Below are 21556 nucleotides of genomic sequence, written 5' to 3'. Positions count from 1 at the left end.
GCTTATGGGTCTTCTATTAAATTACCGTATTGGTATCGAAGTGATCCTTCAGGTTTTGATTTGTTGTCAACAATTTCTTTCGGGATCTTATGCAAGCTGAAGCTATCGCCTTTTTTTGCTTCAGACACTTTCCACCTTACCAAGACGCTTCAGCGAGTCTTCAGTCTTCGGTCAGGGTCTTTAGTCATGGCGTCCTTTTTTGCAGACACTTGTATTTTCTGATAAGAAATTACACATTTGCAACTTCGTGCATAATAATGAACCTCCAACGAGCAACCTTAAATCAACGAGTATCACAAGTTTTATTCTAGCTAATATTTTCTAGTTAATCATACCAACTATTCTAGTTAATCATAGCAACTCAGTCTCACTCATTAGAGATTAGCTGGTTATTAGTCCAAAATAAGTACATCTTAACACTTAAGCTAGATAGGTAGAGGTAAAACCATAGCCCCTAACCGAAGACTAAAGTCCAACAAGACGCTTCAGAGACTTACCGAGTCTAACAGAAAGAGATACGGATGTATAAATTCAGTGAAAGGGAATTTCGTGCACCTTGATCTGTACTTAGATTAAATATAAAAAAATAGGCTTTTTTTAACTGAAAGTAAGAAGCAACATTAAAACTTAAAACAAACAGAAATTATTCCGTATATGGAAGGGGCTGTCCCCTCCTCAACACATCGCTCTTTACGCGAAAGTTAGACTATTTCTCACAACTCTATTTTTTAAAACAATAAAAAAACTTTAGCGTAAAGAGCGAGGCCTTGAGGAGGGGACAGCCCCTTTCATATACGTAATAATGTCTGTTCGTTTTAAGTATTAATGTTGCTCCTTACTTTCAGTTAAAAAAACCTGTTTTTTTATTTAATTTTTGAACGTTATTGAATTAATGGAGGTTTTGATTTTGGCTCACCGTACAGGAATAATTAAAAAAAAATTGCATACTAATTTCACTTTTATTTGGTTAAATGGCTTTCTCGAAAGTTGTTTAATTTTATTTACGAACGTTTTTATTAGTAATAAATATACGTAGATTACGAATTAGCTTACTTAAAGAACCTTTATATCCATATACTTTTAATACGTTTATTAGGGGGTTCGCCCCCTAGTCAATATCTCGCTCTTTACGCTAAAGTTCGAATTTTGTACCAATCCTTTAAAAATTACCCCTTAATCACAAAGGCCGTTAAACATAAAAATTTGAACTTTGTAATGTACTAAGAAATCTTTTTAAGGTAGTGTGTGGTTTTTCCTTGAGAACAATCCTAGTTCCATAAAATGTTTTTGTTTTTTTTCATATACTATGGTGTGGTTTCAAGTTTTTAATTGAAAAACCTGTTTATTTTTTTTATTTAATTTCTGATAGTTTTTTTTAAATAATACTGGGAAATCCGGTGCCCCCTTCATAGCGATGTCCCTTTCCCAATGAAAACTTCCTCCATGGAAAGATCCTCCCACCTAACCCCCGACCCCCCTCCACTACCAGGAAAAAATCCCCCTTGAAAACGTCTTTATACTTCCCAATAACCAATACTATATGTAAACATTGGGTAAACTTCATAACCTTCAGCCCTCCCCCCGGGGACTTTGGGGAATTAAGTCATCCTAAAAGACATATTTATTATATTTTCGACCATGCTCAACAAAATGGCTATCTAAAAATTTTGATCGGGTGACTTTGAGAAAAAAAATGAGCGTGGGAGGGGGCCTAGTTGCCCTCCATTTTTGTGCACTTAAAAAGGGCACTAGAACTTTTAATTTCCGTTCGAATGAGCCCTCTCATGATATTCTAGGACCACTGGGTCGATACGATCACCCCTAGGGTGAAAAAAAAAACAACAAAAAACAAATAAACACGCATCCGTGACTTTCTTCTGGCAAAAAATACAAAATTCCACATTTTTGCAGATAGGAGCTTGAAACCTCTACAGTAGGGTTCTCTGATACTCTGAATCTTATGGTGTGATTTTCATTAAGATTCTATAGCTTTTAGGGGATCTTTCCCCATTTTTTTTAAATTATCAAAATTTTCTCAGGCACGTAACTTTTGATGGGTAGGACTATACTTGATGAAACTTATATATTTGAAATCAGTATTAAAATTTGATTCTTTTGATGTATCTATTGGTAACAAAATCCTGTTTTTTAAAGTTTCGATTATTATTGAGCCGGGTCGCTCCTTACTTCCAGTTCGTTACCTCGAACTGTTTGACTAACCTTGGAAATTATTGCTCGAATAATTTTTGAATTCCGATGGCTTTGGACATTTTTTTTCTAAGAGGAGAGGGTAGGCTGTCCATGAATGATAGTCGGGGAGATTAGCTTGGGGAAACGGGATTCAGAGAGGTCAGAAATGGGAATCAGTACTAGTTAGTTGGACGTATCCTAAAAAGGGGTTGGAGAAAGGAATAAATTCGGAACATGAGCTGTAGAAATAACAAAATTATAAAAATACACAACATTTCCCCAAGGGCGGATCTAGAGCAAAATTTTGGGGAATCCCAATGTGACAATGGTGCCAATGAGCAAAATATTGGGGGGGGGGGCAACGTGACAAAGGTGCCAAAAATTGACCAAGTTGACAAATTTACTATAACAAAAACACAAAAAAAAAAAAAAACAGGATAAAAGGGCACCAGAAAAATTTTTGGGGTGGCTGGGGTCCCTCCGTCCTCCCCCTGGATCCACCAGTACTTTTCCCCAAAAGAGTGTTGCAAGAACAGAAATGGTAGTCTTTGCCACATATCCGCAAAATTAATTCACACAGTACCTTCCTTTGGAAAATTAAGTTGCGTCGAATGTATTAACTGAAATTAGTCAATTCAAAATGGTTCTAATGAAATTTATGCAATACTGCAAATTAGGCATTCAGTTGAATTGCAAAAACAAAAATGCTATATTACCATAGAAGCAACATTACAGTCAAGCTGAAAGTCATTAAACAGCGTCGGTGGTTTTCCGGTGTTGGAAATGGTATTTATCACCTAAAAATACCTTTTTTTAAAATTTCAAGGCCCATAAAGCAAAAAAAAAAAAAAACTCGAGAACTTATAGATAACTGATGGACAGGGAAAACCTTGCGTTTGCGTTTTTTTTTTTTTTTAAGAGTAGAAAAATTTCACAAAGCAATTGTAAAATGTGAGAAGTTGTCTAAGAATGACAGTCCATGGTTTTCCCTGCTCACAACTTATGTTTTGGTAATTTAGCAGAATGTTGTTTGATTTCATGGTTCTGTGGGCCAGGTGTTTGTGAGTTTCCAGAAAAGATATTTTTTTTTAGATCCTTGAAAATTAGCTAATCTTGAGATTTTTGCCATTAGCCATACTAATTTGATGGGGATTGCGCTGCATGGGGATTGACTTGACTGAGGGCGAGTTAAAAGGAGGTTGAGTTGCAAGAGGGTTGAGCAAAAGGAGGGTTGAGTTAAATGGGGGTCGAGTTTAACGAGGGCTTAGTTAAATGGGTTGTGCTGCACTATGTTTAGTTAAAAGGGCCTACACGCACACCATCACCAAGATGATGCATTCAGTGTTAAACAGCCAATTATGGGCCAAATGACAAGAATGTCACCAAGAACGATAACTACCCAGCTTGTTAGGGCCCTAAACATTTCTTACAGGCTATGGGCCACCTGTTTCAAATCCCTATTTTAAGCTGATGTAATATTTAAGGGGGATTCATCAGAACAATGGAAAATATATAGCAATATGGAAAATATAAATATATAGACCATCCGTCTTTCAGTTTCCGTCGTCCTGAGATTCGTAAGCGTATAAATGCAAAGTAACAATTTACCTGATCGAGTGCTTGTTCCCGTAGTGTCTTTTAGTTCGAACGGAGGTTTGGTAAAACTGAAGTCTTAAGGCTGCTTTTGCCGACTAATGGAATACTATGTTTACAGGAATATCACCTCCTTGATTTTGCTTTGCCGTTTTTTGATACGTTTCTTATCTTATACCCGATACATTTGATTCCCGTTTGATATTTTATAATAATTATTTTCTTGGTTGTCGTATTTCTGAATGTATTTTGATTAATTGGTCCAACAGATTACCGGAATGCCTGTCTGATTTTTTATTCCAAGATGTGTGTGGTAAACTGAGTGCTTTTGTCCAAAAGTACTCATCAAATTATGATATTTGCATAGCGGGTGATCTGAATTGCGTTCTGTTCGATTCAAGTTGTGTGCGTTCTTCTCTTTTCCTTTCTTCGCTACCAAATCTGTCAATCGTAAATAAGATTTTCATAGTTCTGGGTCAACTAGTAATCTTGATCACGTTCTTGTTCTTATTTCTAGTTTGGTTTCTGGTTCGATTGAAGTGGTTGTAGATTTCCCGATTAGTGATCACAGACCTCCTAAAGTTTCCGGTTTCACTTGAAGGAAAAGGAAAAATCTACCTTGGAGAACTAAGTTAATTTGGGATCAAAATCTGATTCTTATAGGGTCTCTGTAGATTTTGAAGTTTCAAAAGTTACTGTACCTGATTAATCTAGTCTTAAACCAGCAGAGTCTACATTATTAGATATAGATTGTATATTTCACCAGCTTGTCCATTGGCTTAAATTTAGTGCAGATATAGTTTTTGAGAAGAAAAGATATAAAGTAGGAACTGAGATACCTTGCTGGTCTAGTAACACAGATTTGGTAGCGGCGAACAATTTGGCTAATTGTAATTATCTCCGTTGGCGAGACATTGGTAAGCCGTCGGACCACCCTGCGTTTTTTTTTAGATGAAAGCAAGTAAGGCGGCATTTCAAAGAGAATTCCGGTGGCATAAAGATAATCTGGTAAAAGTTGCTTCAGAAAAAGCTGATAATGATCAGCAGTCATTGTGAAGAACTTTAAAAAATAGGAAAAGAGCTGGTTCAAATAAAATCTCTCACAAAGCCCCGACAGAGAAAATGTGGATGGACCATTTTTCGAATGTAATGTCTTTATCTAATGATAATCCTGAAGAGGTCCGAGAGCTTGATGAACTTCTTTCGCGTCGAGATCCTCAGTTTCTTCTTACTAGTTATGATCTGAATGTAGCTCTGAAGAGTCTTAAAAATAAAAGTGATCCGGAGCATGATAGAATTTTTTCCAATCATCTCAAACTTGCCCCGGCTTCATTTTTTGCTAAGCTTTTGTGTTTTTCTAATCTGATTCTTTTGTCTGGGCAAGTGCCAACTTCTTTTAAAACAGGAATGTTTACGCCGGTTCCAAAGTATGCAAAAAGCAAGTACCAGACATGCGATTCTTATTGACCTGTTATTAAGGGATCTCAATTAAGTAAGCTATTTGAACTTAGTGTTATATCTCTTTTTCTTTCGCTTGGTTTCGGTTCGAATCAATTGAGGTTCACTGGGGGTACGGGTTGTGATCATGCACATACAACTTTTTTTCAAATTATAAGTTCTTCTTGGCTTAAAGGAGACCCGTTATATTGTTTATTAATAGATATTAAAGGAGCTTTCAATAATCTTTCTCGTGCATTTGCTCTATTTAGCTTACTAAAATGTGTTTTACCACATAGCCTGCTTAATATTTTTCGTTCGTGGTATTCTGGCCTTAAAGTTCGTGTTGACTCGGGATCTATAACTTCTGCTGATGAAGTAGCAGCTAGGAGGGGGGTTAGACAGGAGGGGGGATATTATCATTGTCTATTTTCAATTTGTGTCTAAAAGATTGTTTTGCTTCATTAAAAACCTCTCTGATTTACTTAGCAGTTGAAATTAGTTATTTGGCTTATGATGATGACATTATTTTACTTAGTTGGTCGAAGAATGTGTTGATTGAAAATTTTAAGATTTTAGCGAATGAGTTGAAGAAAAAAGGTTTAGAAATTAACCTCGCGAAATGCTAGTATTTCCACCTTTGTTCTACGCTAGTAGTTCTACCTTTGATTAACTTTCCTGCGGTGATTTTGAAAACTTTTCCATCTGCTGCTTCATCTCAAATTAAAGTTGCGTATTTTAGATATCTTACATATCGACTAGGTTTTCCACTAAGTGCTCGTAATACTTCTTTAAAATATGTGTATGGAATAAAGGACCCGCTTGATGTAATAAAGAGGAAGTGTGAGCTTTTAGTTCAAAAGGCTCGAAATTATCTTAAATATAGAAATTTTTTCCCGTTTTTTGAAAAAATCTAATATGTTAACCGATTGACGTAGATGGTCGTATTTGTTGGTAGTTCTGGTTGTGTTAATTGTAAGTTGTGTCTTTACATTTTATATTTATGTGAATGTACTCCTCATAGTGCAACCTGAGGAAAAATAAAAGTATTATTATTATTATTATAGTCTTTAATATTGTGCATAGATCTGAGTATATTTATAGTGTCTGAATCCAACCAAACTCAACAAGTTCCTTTGCTGCTGGTCTGAAATTTTGGCCCATCTTCGTTACTAAAACAGCCGTGAGGAGGGCTATTGGGAGAAAGAGGCGAAGAATCTACTTTCGAGGCACACAATAAAAAAAAAAATCTGGTTTTGATTGTACGATGTTGCAAAAGTATCTTATTCATAGTCATCTCAACCTCCAAATGAGTCGAAGCCTTTCCAAAGTAGAATCCTAACTAGAACTCTAATACTAATATCCTTACGTTCAGTAAAAGAAAAATAAATAATCTCATTCATTTCATTAAAAAACTACAGGTATTTACAAAATATACAAATTTAGAGTACAATAAATAAATCTGGTCTAAGATCGTTTGGATTTGCTAGCCACACCAAGATGAATGAAATACGGTACTGAAGATATGACAACATACGGCAACGCTGCATTGAGTAAAAACTCAAGTGTGTAAAATACACTATCTATTTCTTTGGGTATAAGTACATGTGCTACTTCTGTCATTTTTCCGGCTAGGAAGCAAAGAAAAATAAGACCAATTGTCGCTTTCATATTGAATTTCGATCTGTCAATCTTCTTCATGGCACTGAAAAATAAAAAGAATGCTATTAGCTAATTTGCCAAAGATTGTCAAAGATTGTCGGCCAACCTTCTAGAGGTAAAAGAAAAGCCAGGTCATCCTTGGATGGGGTTGGAGGATGCTGTAAGGAAAGATTTAAAGGAAACGGAAACTTTCTGGGAGGGTGTAAAGAGGCTGTGAACATGGGCGTAGGGAGGGGGGCAGGTGGGGGGCAGCTGCCCCCCCTAGACCTTCAAATTTACATTAAAATATGGCTGAAAAAGCAGATGGTTTGGAAAAAGCAGTTGATAAACTCCATCACACTATCGACTGCCCCCCCCCTAGACAATATGTTGCCTAATGCTGCCTACGCCCATGGCTGTGATTACATTGGGATGGAGAAGAAGCGCGCGTAGCTGTGCTGGCCTCAGGTGGCTTGGAGCTACGGTGAGTTGTTAGTAGTAGTAGTAGTATTAGCTACTAGGCAAATATATTGGATTGATTTCGTAGTAACTCAATTATGCACAAATTAAAATTGCAAATCAATCTTGAAAAATATATCTTTATCTAATCTAACTTGAGAATCCATAATCTTTCTCGTTTTTTTTTAGTTTACATTATTTGATAGTATTTTTAATACTGAATAAGGCTGGAGATTAGGCAAAGGTTCCATCCCAAATTATGTATTCCAACTATATTTGACCTATGATGGGCTTGAATGGTCTTAAATTTCTCTAATTTGTTTTGTTTTTCTGAAAACCATATAATTTAGGGGAGCCAAAAGCTTATCTTATAGAGAGACAAGCTTAACATTTTAATTTTTTCTAAAGCTGATTTTTTCATGCTTTATTATTACTAAATTTTTGCATTACCATCATGCATAATTTTTTTTACTATTAGACAATCTAATCGTACTTAAAATCAAAAAGTGTGTCAGACCATACACGCACGCAGGATTTTTTTTTTGGGGGGTGGGGTGGGGGGTGTTGTAATAAAAAAACAAAATTTATTCATAATTTGGATGTAATATTTATGGTTTTGGGCCCAGGTCTCGGTCCCTCTCCCTCTCCTGGATACGCCCCTACACCAGACAATCGTAATGAAAATGACATACTTGGCTCATAAAGGTTCAATATAAGTTTTTTCGTTTACCGAGTTACATTCTAACCCGGTGTCATAATGGGGAAGAAAAATGTTCGAGTCCTACATGAAGGATAAACTGACAACTCAATTTACAATGTACCAACATGAAGTGTAGTTCTTTAGGTACAGACTACACACAGCACTTTTCACATATTTTTTCCCCTAACTAAAAATATTTTCCGAGAGAAAGCTTCGAAACGTTATTTTCATAATTTTGTATATATTTTAAAATTTCAGATAAGCCACGGTATTTACCCAAAATGTTTAATTAAAGCTCTAAATTTCCTTACCTAGATGTTACACCAAGCCCCAAGCCAAGAGTGGCACCGCTATATCTGGCCAAAGAATAAAAAGGAGTTGTGTCTACATGAATATATTCACGCTTTGCACACCACCGAACTGCACGTCGAATGGACCACGCAGGATCGCCACCTACCGCCAGCAGACAAACATATGTGGCAAGGGCACTGAAAAGTACAATAGCCGAGGCTCCATACCAAGAACTACGTGACATGTTGATCCATTTTGAGGAGCCACATACAGTCCGTGCCACAATTATACCTGAAAAAAGGGCAATTTATCACATCTAAATCAAGACGAATTTTGTAATGGAAAACGTTTTCGGTAAAAATTTGACGTAATAGTGATAATACAGAAGAACTTATTTATATTACTTCCTCACACACCTAAGGAAGTGGACAGACCCAAATGAAAGTACGTAAAAGATGGCGCTTAATCTCATGAGCATTTTGTCAGGGTTAACTAGCTCTGCACTTTTATTTGTGATCACGTTTCAAGATACCAGGAAACTTACTATTAAGAGTTTCCAAAACACATTAATTGCTACCCCGCAGCGTTTAAGACCCGAGCTGTACTCCAGGCTCACCTGTTGATTCAAGAGCAAGTGTAAGTGACTCACTTACAAATAGAAACTACAACGAAAAAGGCTTTCTTGTATTCAAACAATTTCGAACTAGTTTTGAATCTCATGCAAAATGGGCAGCAGCAAATTTTGTATTCAGTGAAAACTTAATCAGAGACTTTTGTAAACAACTTAACGAATGATGACGTGACAATTTGCAATTTCACAGTATGAAGAAATACTGGTAACTGTTTAACATTCTGGCATAAAATAATGTTTATTTGAGAATTATTTGACGGCGGACTACAACAATAACTAAACTAGTAACTAAAAGTAACTAAATTTGACGGCAGACTGGAGCAATACAAGAAAGTTTTTAAAGTCGTGGAACTTGAAAAAACCTTGTCATACAGGATTTTTTTATGATGTTCTTTCCTTCTTTTTGTCTTATCTTTGTTTTCAAATTTAAATCACAAAAATATTTTAGAAATAGATGGCTCTTTCCTAAAGGGGGAATTTTTAATTTAAGTACAATTAACTAGCGTAACTTTTCAATCATCTAATAGTTTCATATTCATATACTAAGTTTTACAGTCCTGCGAAATTAAAAGTTTACTAAACTCCACTTTCTTTGTTTTTAGCTTTATTTACAGTCGCTTAATATATCTGAAAAATAGAGAGCAGGATTCAAATGAATTGTTGAGCTAAATATAAAACAAGCTACATAAGAAACCTACATCTACTTTTTTGATGTTTATTTATTCTTAGATATATACTGTGGCATGTAGCCTTGGAAATTATTACAATAAAAAATTGGATCCTCATGGTTTTGAGATTGTTACTGTAAAGATAAGCTTCTTTCTCGTTGAGATGAAGCTCAAAATGAAAACCTCTCGTTTAAAATGAAAATTAAAGTAACGGAAAACAAGCTGATACAATGAATGATTAAATCATTTGCTAAAACAAACTCTATTAAAGCCATGTATGAGCACTTTAAGTTTTCCTCTAGTCTGAAGACTAGGTAACCTTATTTTAAGTTTATTCGATTCGAAAAAAAAATCCACTTTTTTACAAAAATGGTTTACAGCTTGTTAGTTAATCTTTGATATCATAGAGTGACAAAAACTTGCCTGAAAGAAATGACAAGTAATTATTTTTAAACCAAATCTCGAATTCTTTGATTAAAAACAAATTATCTTGGATTATGGATAATCTTACTCAAAGACCACTAATTGGGAGAGAGGATTTTAAAAAAGTGAAAAAAAATCCCTCCTCGTACATTTTTGTGAACTGGCACCACTGGTTTGTTCCGTAGCTAACGATGCAGCATCATCGGCAGCAAAAATACGCAAGGATTTTAGTGCCAATTAGTCATTAATTAAAATTTTACTATATTAATTATCACTTAATTAATATAATTTTAACTAATTAACTAATTATTATATTAATTTTTACTCTATTTGCTGTTTCGCGGGTAAGAAAAAAGGAATACTAGCCGGTACCACTCACCTAGAGCGACTCCAAGAACGCACTGATGTAAAAAGTGTGCAGCAATATACATTCTTGACAATGCGACGAGCATCATAAACATCCCGTAGATTGTCCATAACGAATTGGATACAAAGTCTTTCTGAAAGCTCCTACATATAAAAAGAATGATGTAACATGAATACCATGAAAGAGTAAATACTTTACAATATAAGTGAGAGGGGGGATATTTTCAAACTTCTCAGGTAAATCACGTAAAAAGTACTCAGCAACTTTGGAAAACTTGTTTTCAAAAATAATTTTGATTCTTGAAATTTGATATTTTGTAACAAAAAAAGAAAGAAGACAAAAAACCTAAACCAAAATTTATGTTCAACTTTCTCGGCTTTCAGCAACGATATAACGGTAATTTGTTCGCTATAGTTATGGAATCTACACCCCAGAGACATTGGCAGGCATAGCCAGGTGACATTTAATTCGGAATACTGTGGCCCCCCTAACAAAATAAACCAGTATTTAATTTCAAGTATTGAAAAGATTAACCAGACTCTGTTGAACTTGGGCCAACTTCTAAAGACGGATTATTATACTCCAGCTAAACTACTTAAAGTGTCTCATAATATGTGTAAGATACAGAATTGATATTTGTGTCAATCATCTACGATTCTACTGATCAACAAATAAAATTAAAATTAAGTAAAGGGCTGGGCACACGTAGCTGATTTCGGGAACTGATTTCCAAATCAGCGCCGATTTTAAAAGAAAATCAGCGTCGATTTGAGCTTGAAAAGTTTTCTAGTTTTCGGCACTGATTTACAATAATCAGCGCCGATTTTCATCATGATCATCACAAAAAAATAGGGACACAAATAAATAGTCAGCCAGAGATTTCTGTGGTGAAGGACCCCGCTACTGAGCTGAGAACTAAGCTGAGACCAATCATGCAGCTATTAATAAACTCCAGTTGACTATTTGTGTCCACATGATTTTTTGTTTTGAAAATCTCGCACAATAAATTTTTCTTTCAACAAATTTTTCTTACCGCTATCGTTTGTCCAAATGATGCTAAAATCAGTTCCTGAAATCAGCTACGTGTGCCGAGCCCTTAAGAGAGTAAAACTACAAGCAAACTTACGTTAGTCTGTTAGACTGTCGCACAACCTTCTGGATAACGCTATCTACAATGACATACCAAACTGCTGACATAACCATAGAATGCCCAGAGGGTGTACCAGGACCAGTTTCACAGGTACTAGAAAACTGGATGATTTCAGGGGGTAGAGTGGCATTGTATGACTTGGTTTCATGGACCCACCAGTAGGGTCTTTCTCCTTTCATAAGCCTGAAAGAGAAAAAAGGATACAGAAAAAGAATATATCATCTTTCTTATGGAATAGATCCAGAAACGGGTTAAAGGAAGCTAATCAGCATCGGAAGAATGAAGTATGTCCAAGTACCGTAGAAACCTAATTATTAGGTGGGCTCAATTTATGATTATGGGGATGGACGTAATTTCATTATTTCAATTAGGGGGGACGGGGTCCGTATCCGGAATTCTGAGGGCATGAGATAACCTTCAGGAGAAAGAGAGGTTACCGAGGGCTCTAATCCGGAAATGTTGTGTAAAATACAAGCCTAAACATGTTTTGAGATGCCTGAAAACTTATTTTGCGTAATTATTTCATAACGGATGTCGAACAATAAATAGTTAAAAGTAAAGGTGGCACAGGCCCGACCTAAGTCTTCGATTTCTTTAAATGGTAACAATGAAAAGTTACTATTTAGCAAAGACGCTACTCAGTTAATTTCAAAAATATTAGACAATATATCTATTGTGTAATGTTTTAAACAATACACACCACATATGATAAACGTAATATTAAGTTGACAGTCCTGCTTCCACTAGTCGAGTTGCGGAAGATCACTGGCAGAATTTCCACACCCGGTGTGAATGACGCATGTCTTTTTTCGGACGCTTACCTTACCCTATCAACCTTTAAACAAAACTAGCGCTATCCTAAAATTTGCCGTATTGAGGTTAGTTCAGTAAAAGCTAATTCAAAATATACCTATTAACCTAATCAAATCTTATTTTTTTACAAAAAATGAACCTTGCAACATATAAACCAGTTTCTCACCAATTATCATTTTTAAGTTTACTTAATAAATTACAATATTTGTAACTTATCGGATGGGGGAAACTGCCCCCCTCCTTTGAATGACGCCTATGATTACGAGACCACTCCCAAAATTGAGTCGAAAGAAAATTAGATAGACCCAAAAGTTTGAAAAGAAAAAAGATCGTTTTTTTTTTAATACTAAATTTTTGGCACTTTTCATATACTTTTGGTCTTTGGCAATCATTCAGTCTGTTCCCTTTGCAGGCACCCATTCATATGCGATGCCTGGTCAAAGGTAAAATAGCAAAATTAGATGAATGAAGGCATATGCACCAACGATTCAGAGTGTACAGCTTCTTGGTATAATGCATTTTGTATGAGGAATGGCTGGCATTAGTTAGTGTGTTGTGACTGTGTTCATTTTACTTACTGAACTACAACTTTCTTTTCACTAAAGGCAGATCCATTGGTCCATGATCACCCATTGACTTTTTTCTTGTCTGGCAGAAAAAAATGCTGTCTGGCAGCGTGATTGGGGGGGGGGGTTAAGCATAAAAGTATTTTTTCTGGCCAGAAAATTGTTTATAATTTTTTGAATTTAGCATTATTTGGCCCTTTCATATATTTTGGTCTTTCAGGGAGAGGAGGGAAAATGCCTAGTCGGTCCGCTCAATTGTCCGTGCAGATGGCAATTCACTTGACAAAAAGTATCCCCGTTATCTGATATTTCTTTGCTTCATTTCCCATGGCCAAAATTTAATTAACTCCCTGACTAATTTGGCCAAATGACCTCTTAATCGAGGGGCTAATAACTGACCGTCGCAGGTGTCCCTTCCTTCATGCCTCCGGCGTGCCTCATGCCTCCAGGTGTCCCTCAAAAGCAGCAGCAGCATGGTGTTTTAATTACACCCCCTAAAGTTGATTCAACCCTCAGCTTTAGTATTATGATGTATAAACAGAGTTGATGTAATAACAGGCAAGCTGTATATATTTACATATTGCGCCCTTTGTAATATTTTATAAGTTTCCTTCCCTGTCCATTTTTAACCGTTACAAAAACTCTTCTTGTTACCTCATTCCAGTTGTTTTTTCTGTCTCCTTCCATGTATTTCTAAATTTCACTCTCATGATCTTAATTTCACTCCTTATCGGTATCCCCTTGAACATTCCCGTCCCTTTACTGTAATTCAATTCCAAAATTACACACTTCTGTTGATTGAGTTCAAGCTTGACAAGTTGGCAGTATTGCTCGGTTCATCCGATAGCCTCGCCTATATCATTCCTTAGGTCTTCATCATTTGATGTTACTGTAGTTACATCATCAACAAATCCCCTTATTTCAGTGTCTCATTCACCAGTCGAACTCCTTTCAGTTGTGTCTCCAGATATTTCAGCAATAAGCCAAAATAAATCTCAAAAAGTAAAATGCTTAGTGGACATCCCTGTCTTATTCCCATTTCAGCTTCACAAGACTACCGCGTTACCAAGGATAATTACTAGAGTAAAGAATTTTAATCCAATCAAAAAAAAGACTCATTGAAACCATATGTCCTCATTATTACAAAAAGAAAGCTTCTTCAAACTCTGTCAAAGGCCTTCCTAATATCCAATCCTGTTATTCGTATTTTTGACCCTTTCTTCTTCCTGGTCATATCATTGTGAATCAATAGATTTCTTATACGGCTGAGCACATTTGCTGTATTTCTCTTTTCAAGTCCTTCGTGTTAGCTTTCTCTTTCTTTCTTGACTCTCATTGATAGTACTTTTGACAGTAGTCTTTATTCGCATGAGTTGAGGTTAACCTGTCTCCAGTTATTCAAATCTTCTAAACAACCTTTTTTGGGACCTTGAGGTAGTTCTGTTATAAAAATGTATATACCAAGTTTTGTATTTTAAAGCTGATTGTAGGGAAAAGTAAAACCTAACGGATGAGAAGTTTATCACAGTATATCGGTTTTAGGGTGCTCACAGTTCATGGTTCTCTGTGGTAATACGTGGTAACAAATACATGCCAAACTTGATCCCCAAATATCAAGTTTTGGTGTTTAGGTGAACATTTTAAATCCGTCTCAAACGATAGCTCCGTGCCTCCGTGCCTCATGCCTCCAGGTGTCCCTCAAAATGCCCAGTTGTTAACCCCTCGCTCTTAATGAGCCACCTACTAAAACATGTCTTGATCCGGCAGGTTAACCTTGAATTTACCCATTTCGGTTGGCAGTTCAATTTGATGGCGCCTTGCCGACTATTTAATCCGTAGCAACAAAAAAAAAAAACAAAAAAAAAACACGTCACAACAAGTCAAAGACCAAGCCAATATCAAGTGTAAACTCGTAAAGGTTGTATTAAATGATAACATGCTGCGTAAAGACAAAGATAGTGTCGATGTAGCAATGATAATGTTGCGAAATTAATTAATCTCGGACTTTATGATAAGAAAAAATATTTTCTTTTGGAAGATTTTAGACGCACCGAATCTAAAACAAAGATAATTGTCATAGCAATATAAAATGCCCTCAATTAAAATTAACTACAATTAAAAATCTTGGCTTCTTAGCATAATCGAAATTCGTCCTAGCATAATCAAAATGCAATTTTTGGGGTATTTTTAACGACAAAATTGAAAGACAACAAATTTGCCCCCCCCTAGATATTGAAAATATATACCCCCTTAAATCTTGGTGAATTGACGCAACTGCTCTGGAGCGCTACAATAGTAGTGCAAATTTGCAGCTTGTGACTATTTATTAGCATAGAACATTATAATAGAATACAATTAGCATAGAATACAACAATAGAATACTATTTTGTGTCGCAATTATTGATCAATTCAATTAATATATTATATATGATATATACCTTACTTCAATAGATTAATTCCTAATATACATTAATTCAAATTATTTCGCTAGCTTACTGTAGCCCAGTCGGTTCGCAATTCCTCGACTTAAACAAATGTGGTTTCAAATCTCACCTTTAGAACCCCCTCCAATATGCAGATTTTTCATGAATTTTCTATAATTTATTATATTTTCTTTATGGTTAAACAGTTTCAGGGGTTTTATCGAATTTCAACCCCCCTCCCTCCAAACATGTCTCCCTCTCTTGACATAAACTCCCGCGTATGTGCCAGACCTGATTGGCTTATTATTTACTATTAAATACTCATTATTTATTAATTTATACTATACTTACGTTTTTATCAACATATTAAGACGAACGTAAAAAAGAGAATAGGTAACTTACCACTTCAAAATTTGGTTGGACCATTCAGCTACGATTACTGTTCCTAATAGTTGAACTCCAATAACCCAATGAAGTGAGAAAAGAATTGGAAAATGAACGGTAAATACATATTTGGGATCAGCAAACTTTGATACACCCACAAAGAATTCCTCACCGCCAGGAAATCTAAAAATAAAAACAAGTAAGAAATAATTTCAAATACTTCAAGCAGGTTGGTTAATTGTCTTATTCAATAATCACTGAAACAGACTAGAACGGTAAGGCTCTTAGTTTGTTTTACACTTTTTAGTCTTTGGTAAACGTTAATACAAAACAATAATAATAAAATCGTATGTGCAAAGATTTCTTTTCGAGACCATGCCTACCTTTATTTCCAATAACCAATAGCTACCTACAACATTCCTCGTATACGATGCTTTACGAACCAAACGGGTTTCGTAATTTTCGTCGAAGAATCTATTTTGCTACATTTTTGCTTCTCAATGTGCCGGCTATTCTTTTCACTAAATTTCTCAGACTTAAGATGGAATTTTTTTTTTCAAGACGACGATATTAGATTTAATGCTCTTTATGGCTAAGAATTCACACCTTCCTTTCCCTCAAAACAGTACCCTGCACTCTACAGGTGTTGCTAGGGATTTTTTCCAGGTGAAGGGGCACTCATTCAACTAAGAGAAAAAGGACAAATTTTCCAACTTCTCTCAGAACTTGGCTCTGTACTCGATTTTTCTTGGGGAAGAGAAGACAATCAATTGTAAAGGGGAATTGACCGCCCTTGCCCTTTTTCATCTATAAACGCCCATATCCTCGTACGAGTACGAGCAACATTCATTTCCATAAAAATTAGTTCTAATCTTTCGTGAAACATTGTATGTGCTTCTTCTTTAAAGCGTATTATAATCTGCGGAATAGGCCAATACAAGGCGCACTACCCTCCGAAAAGACCGCGTATATCATCAGGCAAGGTTTACTACGCCAATCAGTGAAGAAGAATAGAACAGGATTGTAGGGTTCAAATAAAACCCAACTTCATTCCAAATGCGTAACTCCTTATTTATGGCGGTACGGAAGTGTTCGAGGAAAAAAAAAACTTGTCCATGCAACTATCTGACATATACATAGACAGAGGTAAAAATTAATGCCTGATTTGTAAAGTTAATTTTGAATAGGAAGTTACACAAATGCGTTTTAACTGGAAGGTCCTGTATCAGCTTGGTAATTTAGGACCCAGAATTCGAATCCGGCTGTAATGATACACTGCAGGACCGACGCAAGGACCTTAGTAGTCAAGAAGAATCGTTAATTGGATACAATGCAATACAATTTGAATAGGAAATGCAAATGCATGTACATTTACTTAAAATTTTGCCAGCCTTGATTTGGGGTTATGGATACCTGAATCTCATGGACGCTATTTTTTCATAGTTTTTCAAAAATATTTGAGCTTGTACATTTCATAGTAACCTATTTTAACGACCTGCAGCCAACATTACATAGTTCAGGACGCAGCAGACAAGTTCAGGACGCAGCTGACATCCTTAAACATCCTCGATATAAAGATAAGTGGCACCAAATCATGAATATTATGGGGGAGGGGTCGCATGTTTCTCAAAATCAAGAGGCCGGCTTTTTTTTTCAATGAAACGACCAAAAAAGGTTGATTTTTAATGAAAACACCCAAAAAGTTGTTTTTCGAAATCTAGGGGAGAGGGCAAAAATATGGGGGGACAACCCCCCGCCCCCATTCGGCACCACTGAGAAAAAAATCTTAGAAACAAATTTTTTCGCATGGTGACCAATGGTCTGCGTTCCGCGGGTACCAATCTCCTGATTCAATGCCTTCGGCCAGGAGTGCAATGCATAATTGGGGGCACATCAACCAACGCTTCCGGTGTTTTTCCCCCAGATTTCTCCAGGTACCCATTTCGAGCTGGGTCGACTCTGGCTATAACAAGCTTTAAAAAAGCATATATAATCATTATGATTTGAGGGAAAACTAGCAAGATTGGTGACGAAGTTGCCACGTTTGTTTAAAAAAAGGAGTATTTTTTGGAAGCTGCCCAGTTTGAATTTTGTCTAAAGATGTTTGAAAGAGTTCCAATGGTTTTGTTGTAGAGACGAAAATGGTTTCCGAACATTAGGGTTGGAATTTCCCATACAGTAAGTGATTAACAGACTGCTTGTGTATAGCAACAGGATTTCGACGACTTTCCTGTAAATAAGGGTATATTATAATTTAATGACAATAAATTATATGTGTTCGTTAAACATGTTTTATAATAAACCCTGCGTGGCATAGTGAATTAATCTCTGCTTAGGAAATACGGGGCTCGAACCGTGTTGTCGTGCGGCCAGGAATAGAACGCAGGTTATTCATTATCGTCTTTAAATAATCAAAACAAGAAAAAGAAGAATTATACATGAAATGTTTTACTGCTCTTTGATGCTACAATTATTGAACTGGGTTGCCTACGAGGTATGCCTATAGGAGCTTGTTTTGGGAGAGGGGACACGTATGAAGCGTCAAAAATTGGTAAATTAAATGGGTAATAAAAGACATCACAGAAAATGTAAAATATCGATACCTTTTTTCTGGGGGAGGGGAGGGATTGAATTCATTATTTTTTTGTATACAACCTGAATAATATACCATTATATCAATTATTTTTATTTCACTCTATTGATATTGTTTTAATGTTAGGCGCGCTAGGCTTTTAAACCCGTTACAGCAAAACTAAAATACTGCCTCCTTAAACAATTCGAAAAGTAGAATTTTGTGTGACATACAAATTTAAAAGAACATTCGGTACTGGTGCGTTATATGATCACTTTTATATATTGTAAAAGGAAACCAGTCACGAAAACCCCGCCAGACGGGTTAATTGCAAGAGACCACTATAGAGAAATGTAATGCAAAACATGGTTTTTATTGCGTACTGTTGTTTTTGGGGGCTTAGGGGGGGGGGGAGGAAGGTACCGAGGTTAGGTTACGTATTTAATATATGCTATGCTTTACCCCCCCCCCCCCCACCACCACTAATGTGCAAATATATAGCCCAAAATTGTTTATAAACTATTATATATTCATCCTATTATATTTTATTTCATTAGCATTATCCAAACTTGACTTTTAGAAGTGCCCATATAATGCACCAGTACTGAATATTCTCTATGTTAACAAGGTTTTAAAATTTAAATGCTCTATGAAGGTAGCAAAGAGGCTGGCAACCATTACGAAAAGTCATTTAGGTCAATATATACGAAATCATATTATTGAGTTAGGACTAAAGTGAATACACCATTCGATGTCTTTTTTTTATGCTTATTATGAATATAATAAGCATTTCTATCGGAAATAAATTTCAGCCCCGCCTATATAGGCTATACCTAACCTAACCTAACCCAACCTAACCTAACCTAACCCTTAATTGGCATATATTGGGGGGGGGGATGAAATTCATTTCTAATAGAGATTATAATTATATTCATAATAATCATAAAAAAAAGGCATCTAATGGTGTATTCACTTTAGTCCTAAATCAATAATATGATTTGGTAGATATTGACCGAGTATATAGAGCAGGTCAAAGTAGACTTAAATTAGGGTCGGATGAAAAAGGAGCGATGTCCAATACATCGCCCTCGGGCTGCTTAGTGTCGCCACAAGTTCATAGCAGGGATGTCAAAGTTTTACATTCTACTCGTACATACAGAGAACTGTTATAACATAAATATTAAAAGTAAAAAAAAAATATTTATAAACTTACATATTTTGAAGTGTTGATATCAGCCCAACACTCACTTGGTACATTGTTTCTAACTGTTGTGTTAAAGTTTCCATGTTTCTTCTTAGACCGTTCTAAGAGAACTAAATCGCCCAATTATATGTACGGTCTTTTAAAGCGAGATAATTAGAATGAAAAAACATGTCCACGACGTAGACGTTTGAACATTTGTGTAAAAACACAAAAAGCGGCTATAGGGTCTTCAACAACAAAACACTGCGTATTTTTTACCGGTTGTAAAATTGTTGCGTCACGTAGTCGAAAGACATAAATACTGAAGTTGGTGAAGATAGATACGTTCCACTGCGGGACTGACACAATGGAATAGCCTACCCTTTATAAAAGGGGTTGGGACATTAGGGTAGGTTCGGATATTCCTTTTTCTCTTATTCACTGTCTTGTTCTTTTTCAGGTAGACTTAATGTAAGTAACAACAAGAGTTGACCTTGGAAGCTTCTCGTGAGCAATTGATAGCGAACATTTTATAGTAAGCAATCTGGTCAAGGGTTTCCCACTTTTTAAAATCCTGTGTACCAGGTGGACCACGCCATGTATGGATGAAGTGTGCCGAGAGTGGCACGAAGTGTGCCATGGTGCCATACATGATAAGAAGAGACGTGATGTCACAGAAGTTTGACTGCGTGGTGAAACAAGTGCCACCTTGAGATGTGCGGTGTGCACGTCAGTAAAGCCAATGGAGGAAAGTGCCGTCAGGTTAAATTTCTCAGAGGCAAAGGCTATGGGGTCTTTGGCCTTTAAAAGGGTGTGAGGGCCAAACAAACGAGCTGCCAACCTTAGCGAGTAGAGCAAGCGAAGGGAGGTGATATTACATTAGCAGTACTTACGTATTATCCCGACCCCACCGAAGAAGTTATGTTAGGTTAAGCATAATGAAATATACCTAAATATGATAAAAATGCAATGCTTTAGAAACAAAATTATGGAAAGTACAACAGAAATTTATGGAAAGCAGGCCGCCAAGAGCGCCTTATGTTAAATACCTAACCTAATCACCTCTATACATTAAATATTTAATAAGGTACTTGTCGGTTATTAGAAACACATTCAAGAATTACGCTTAGGTTACATCTCAGAAAACCGGTTTCATAGCTACAAAAACAAGTGATGGATGATAAAATGCATTGGACTTAGACAGAATGCATTGGACTTGTATAAATTGGGCTATATATTTGCACATTAAGGGGGGTGGGGGTTAGGTTAGGTTGGGTTAGGTTTCCATGATTTTGTTTCTAAAGTATTATTTTATTATCATATTGTGTTATTTTTCATGAGGATTAACCTAACTTCACTTCTTGGGGTGTGTTTCCAATAACCGACAAGTAGCTTTAATAAAAATATACCTACATCGTAGTTGTTCTCAATGAGATTAAGCTAATTATAACCTAGTACACACATGCAAACCGATTTTTATCAGATCATACAGAACAAAATTCTTGAGTGGGGTCGGGATAATACGTAATTACCATATTAGCCATGATTTCAGAGTTTTTTTGTAGTTTTATCATAATCTCGTTCTCGCTAATGTAATACGCGTTTTAATGATCAATCATCAAGTCAATCGCATTAAGTATAAATGACGATGGATGATAAAAGGGCATAGTTACCTATTGCCCTTCATTTTTCACATATTTATTGGAGTTCAAAAATTTGGTACGACCTATTATAAATGATGCGTAATTTAATCCACATTGTTTCTTTAAGTAACTTTGATTTCACCTTATAATTTTTATCGAATAATATGTCAGAGACTATCAGACTACCTCAGCCACCCCGAAAAAAAAATAATTCAAAGAGGAATGAAGAGACGAAGGTTTCAAGAGAAATTACTCATCTATTCTGAACAAAGACATTTTCATTCATTTTTCCCTGAAGAACTGACTCAATAACCAATATCATCGATTAAAGGGTACTCTTGCATTACGCGGGCCTCTTGGGTTAACTACTATAGAGTAGGCAATGATAAAACCCGTTTTTGACATGTTTACCGCTATAGACT

General features: G+C 36.0%; 1 protein-coding gene across 1 annotated transcript; it reads right to left on the bottom strand.

Annotated features, from left to right (window-relative positions):
- Positions 1–6610: 6610 nt before the first annotated feature.
- On the bottom strand, positions 6611–19680 carry G6P (Glucose-6-Phosphatase). The gene is made up of 6 exons (XM_089099440.1): positions 19522–19680; positions 15755–15919; positions 11527–11733; positions 10413–10543; positions 8332–8602; positions 6611–6925 (listed from the first exon to the last, which is right to left on the bottom strand). Exons 1-6 carry the CDS (start codon positions 19593–19595, stop codon positions 6688–6690), a joined length of 1086 nt encoding a protein of 361 aa, XP_088955566.1. The 5' UTR covers positions 19596–19680; the 3' UTR covers positions 6611–6687.
- Positions 19681–21556: the final 1876 nt, after the last annotated feature.

This window comes from Artemia sp. Qi Xiang Cuo, chromosome 13, assembly GCF_049724085.1.
Source record: "Artemia sp. Qi Xiang Cuo chromosome 13, ASM4972408v1, whole genome shotgun sequence".
Lineage (NCBI taxonomy): Eukaryota > Metazoa > Arthropoda > Branchiopoda > Anostraca > Artemiidae > Artemia > Artemia sp. Qi Xiang Cuo.
This window is presented reverse-complemented; position numbering and strand designations above follow the sequence as displayed.

Coding starts and splice junctions, on each gene's coding strand:
- G6P (XM_089099440.1), bottom strand. CDS start 19,595: ATGGAAACTTTAACACAACAGTTAGAAACAATGTACCAAGTGAGTGTT. Junction 8,603..10,412: donor CGTTCTTGGAGTCGCTCTAG/GTGAGTGGTACC, acceptor CCCTTTTTTCAG/GTATAATTGTGGCACGGACT. Junction 6,926..8,331: donor GGGCTTGGTGTAACATCTAG/GTAAGGAAATTT, acceptor TTTATTTTTCAG/TGCCATGAAGAAGATTGACA.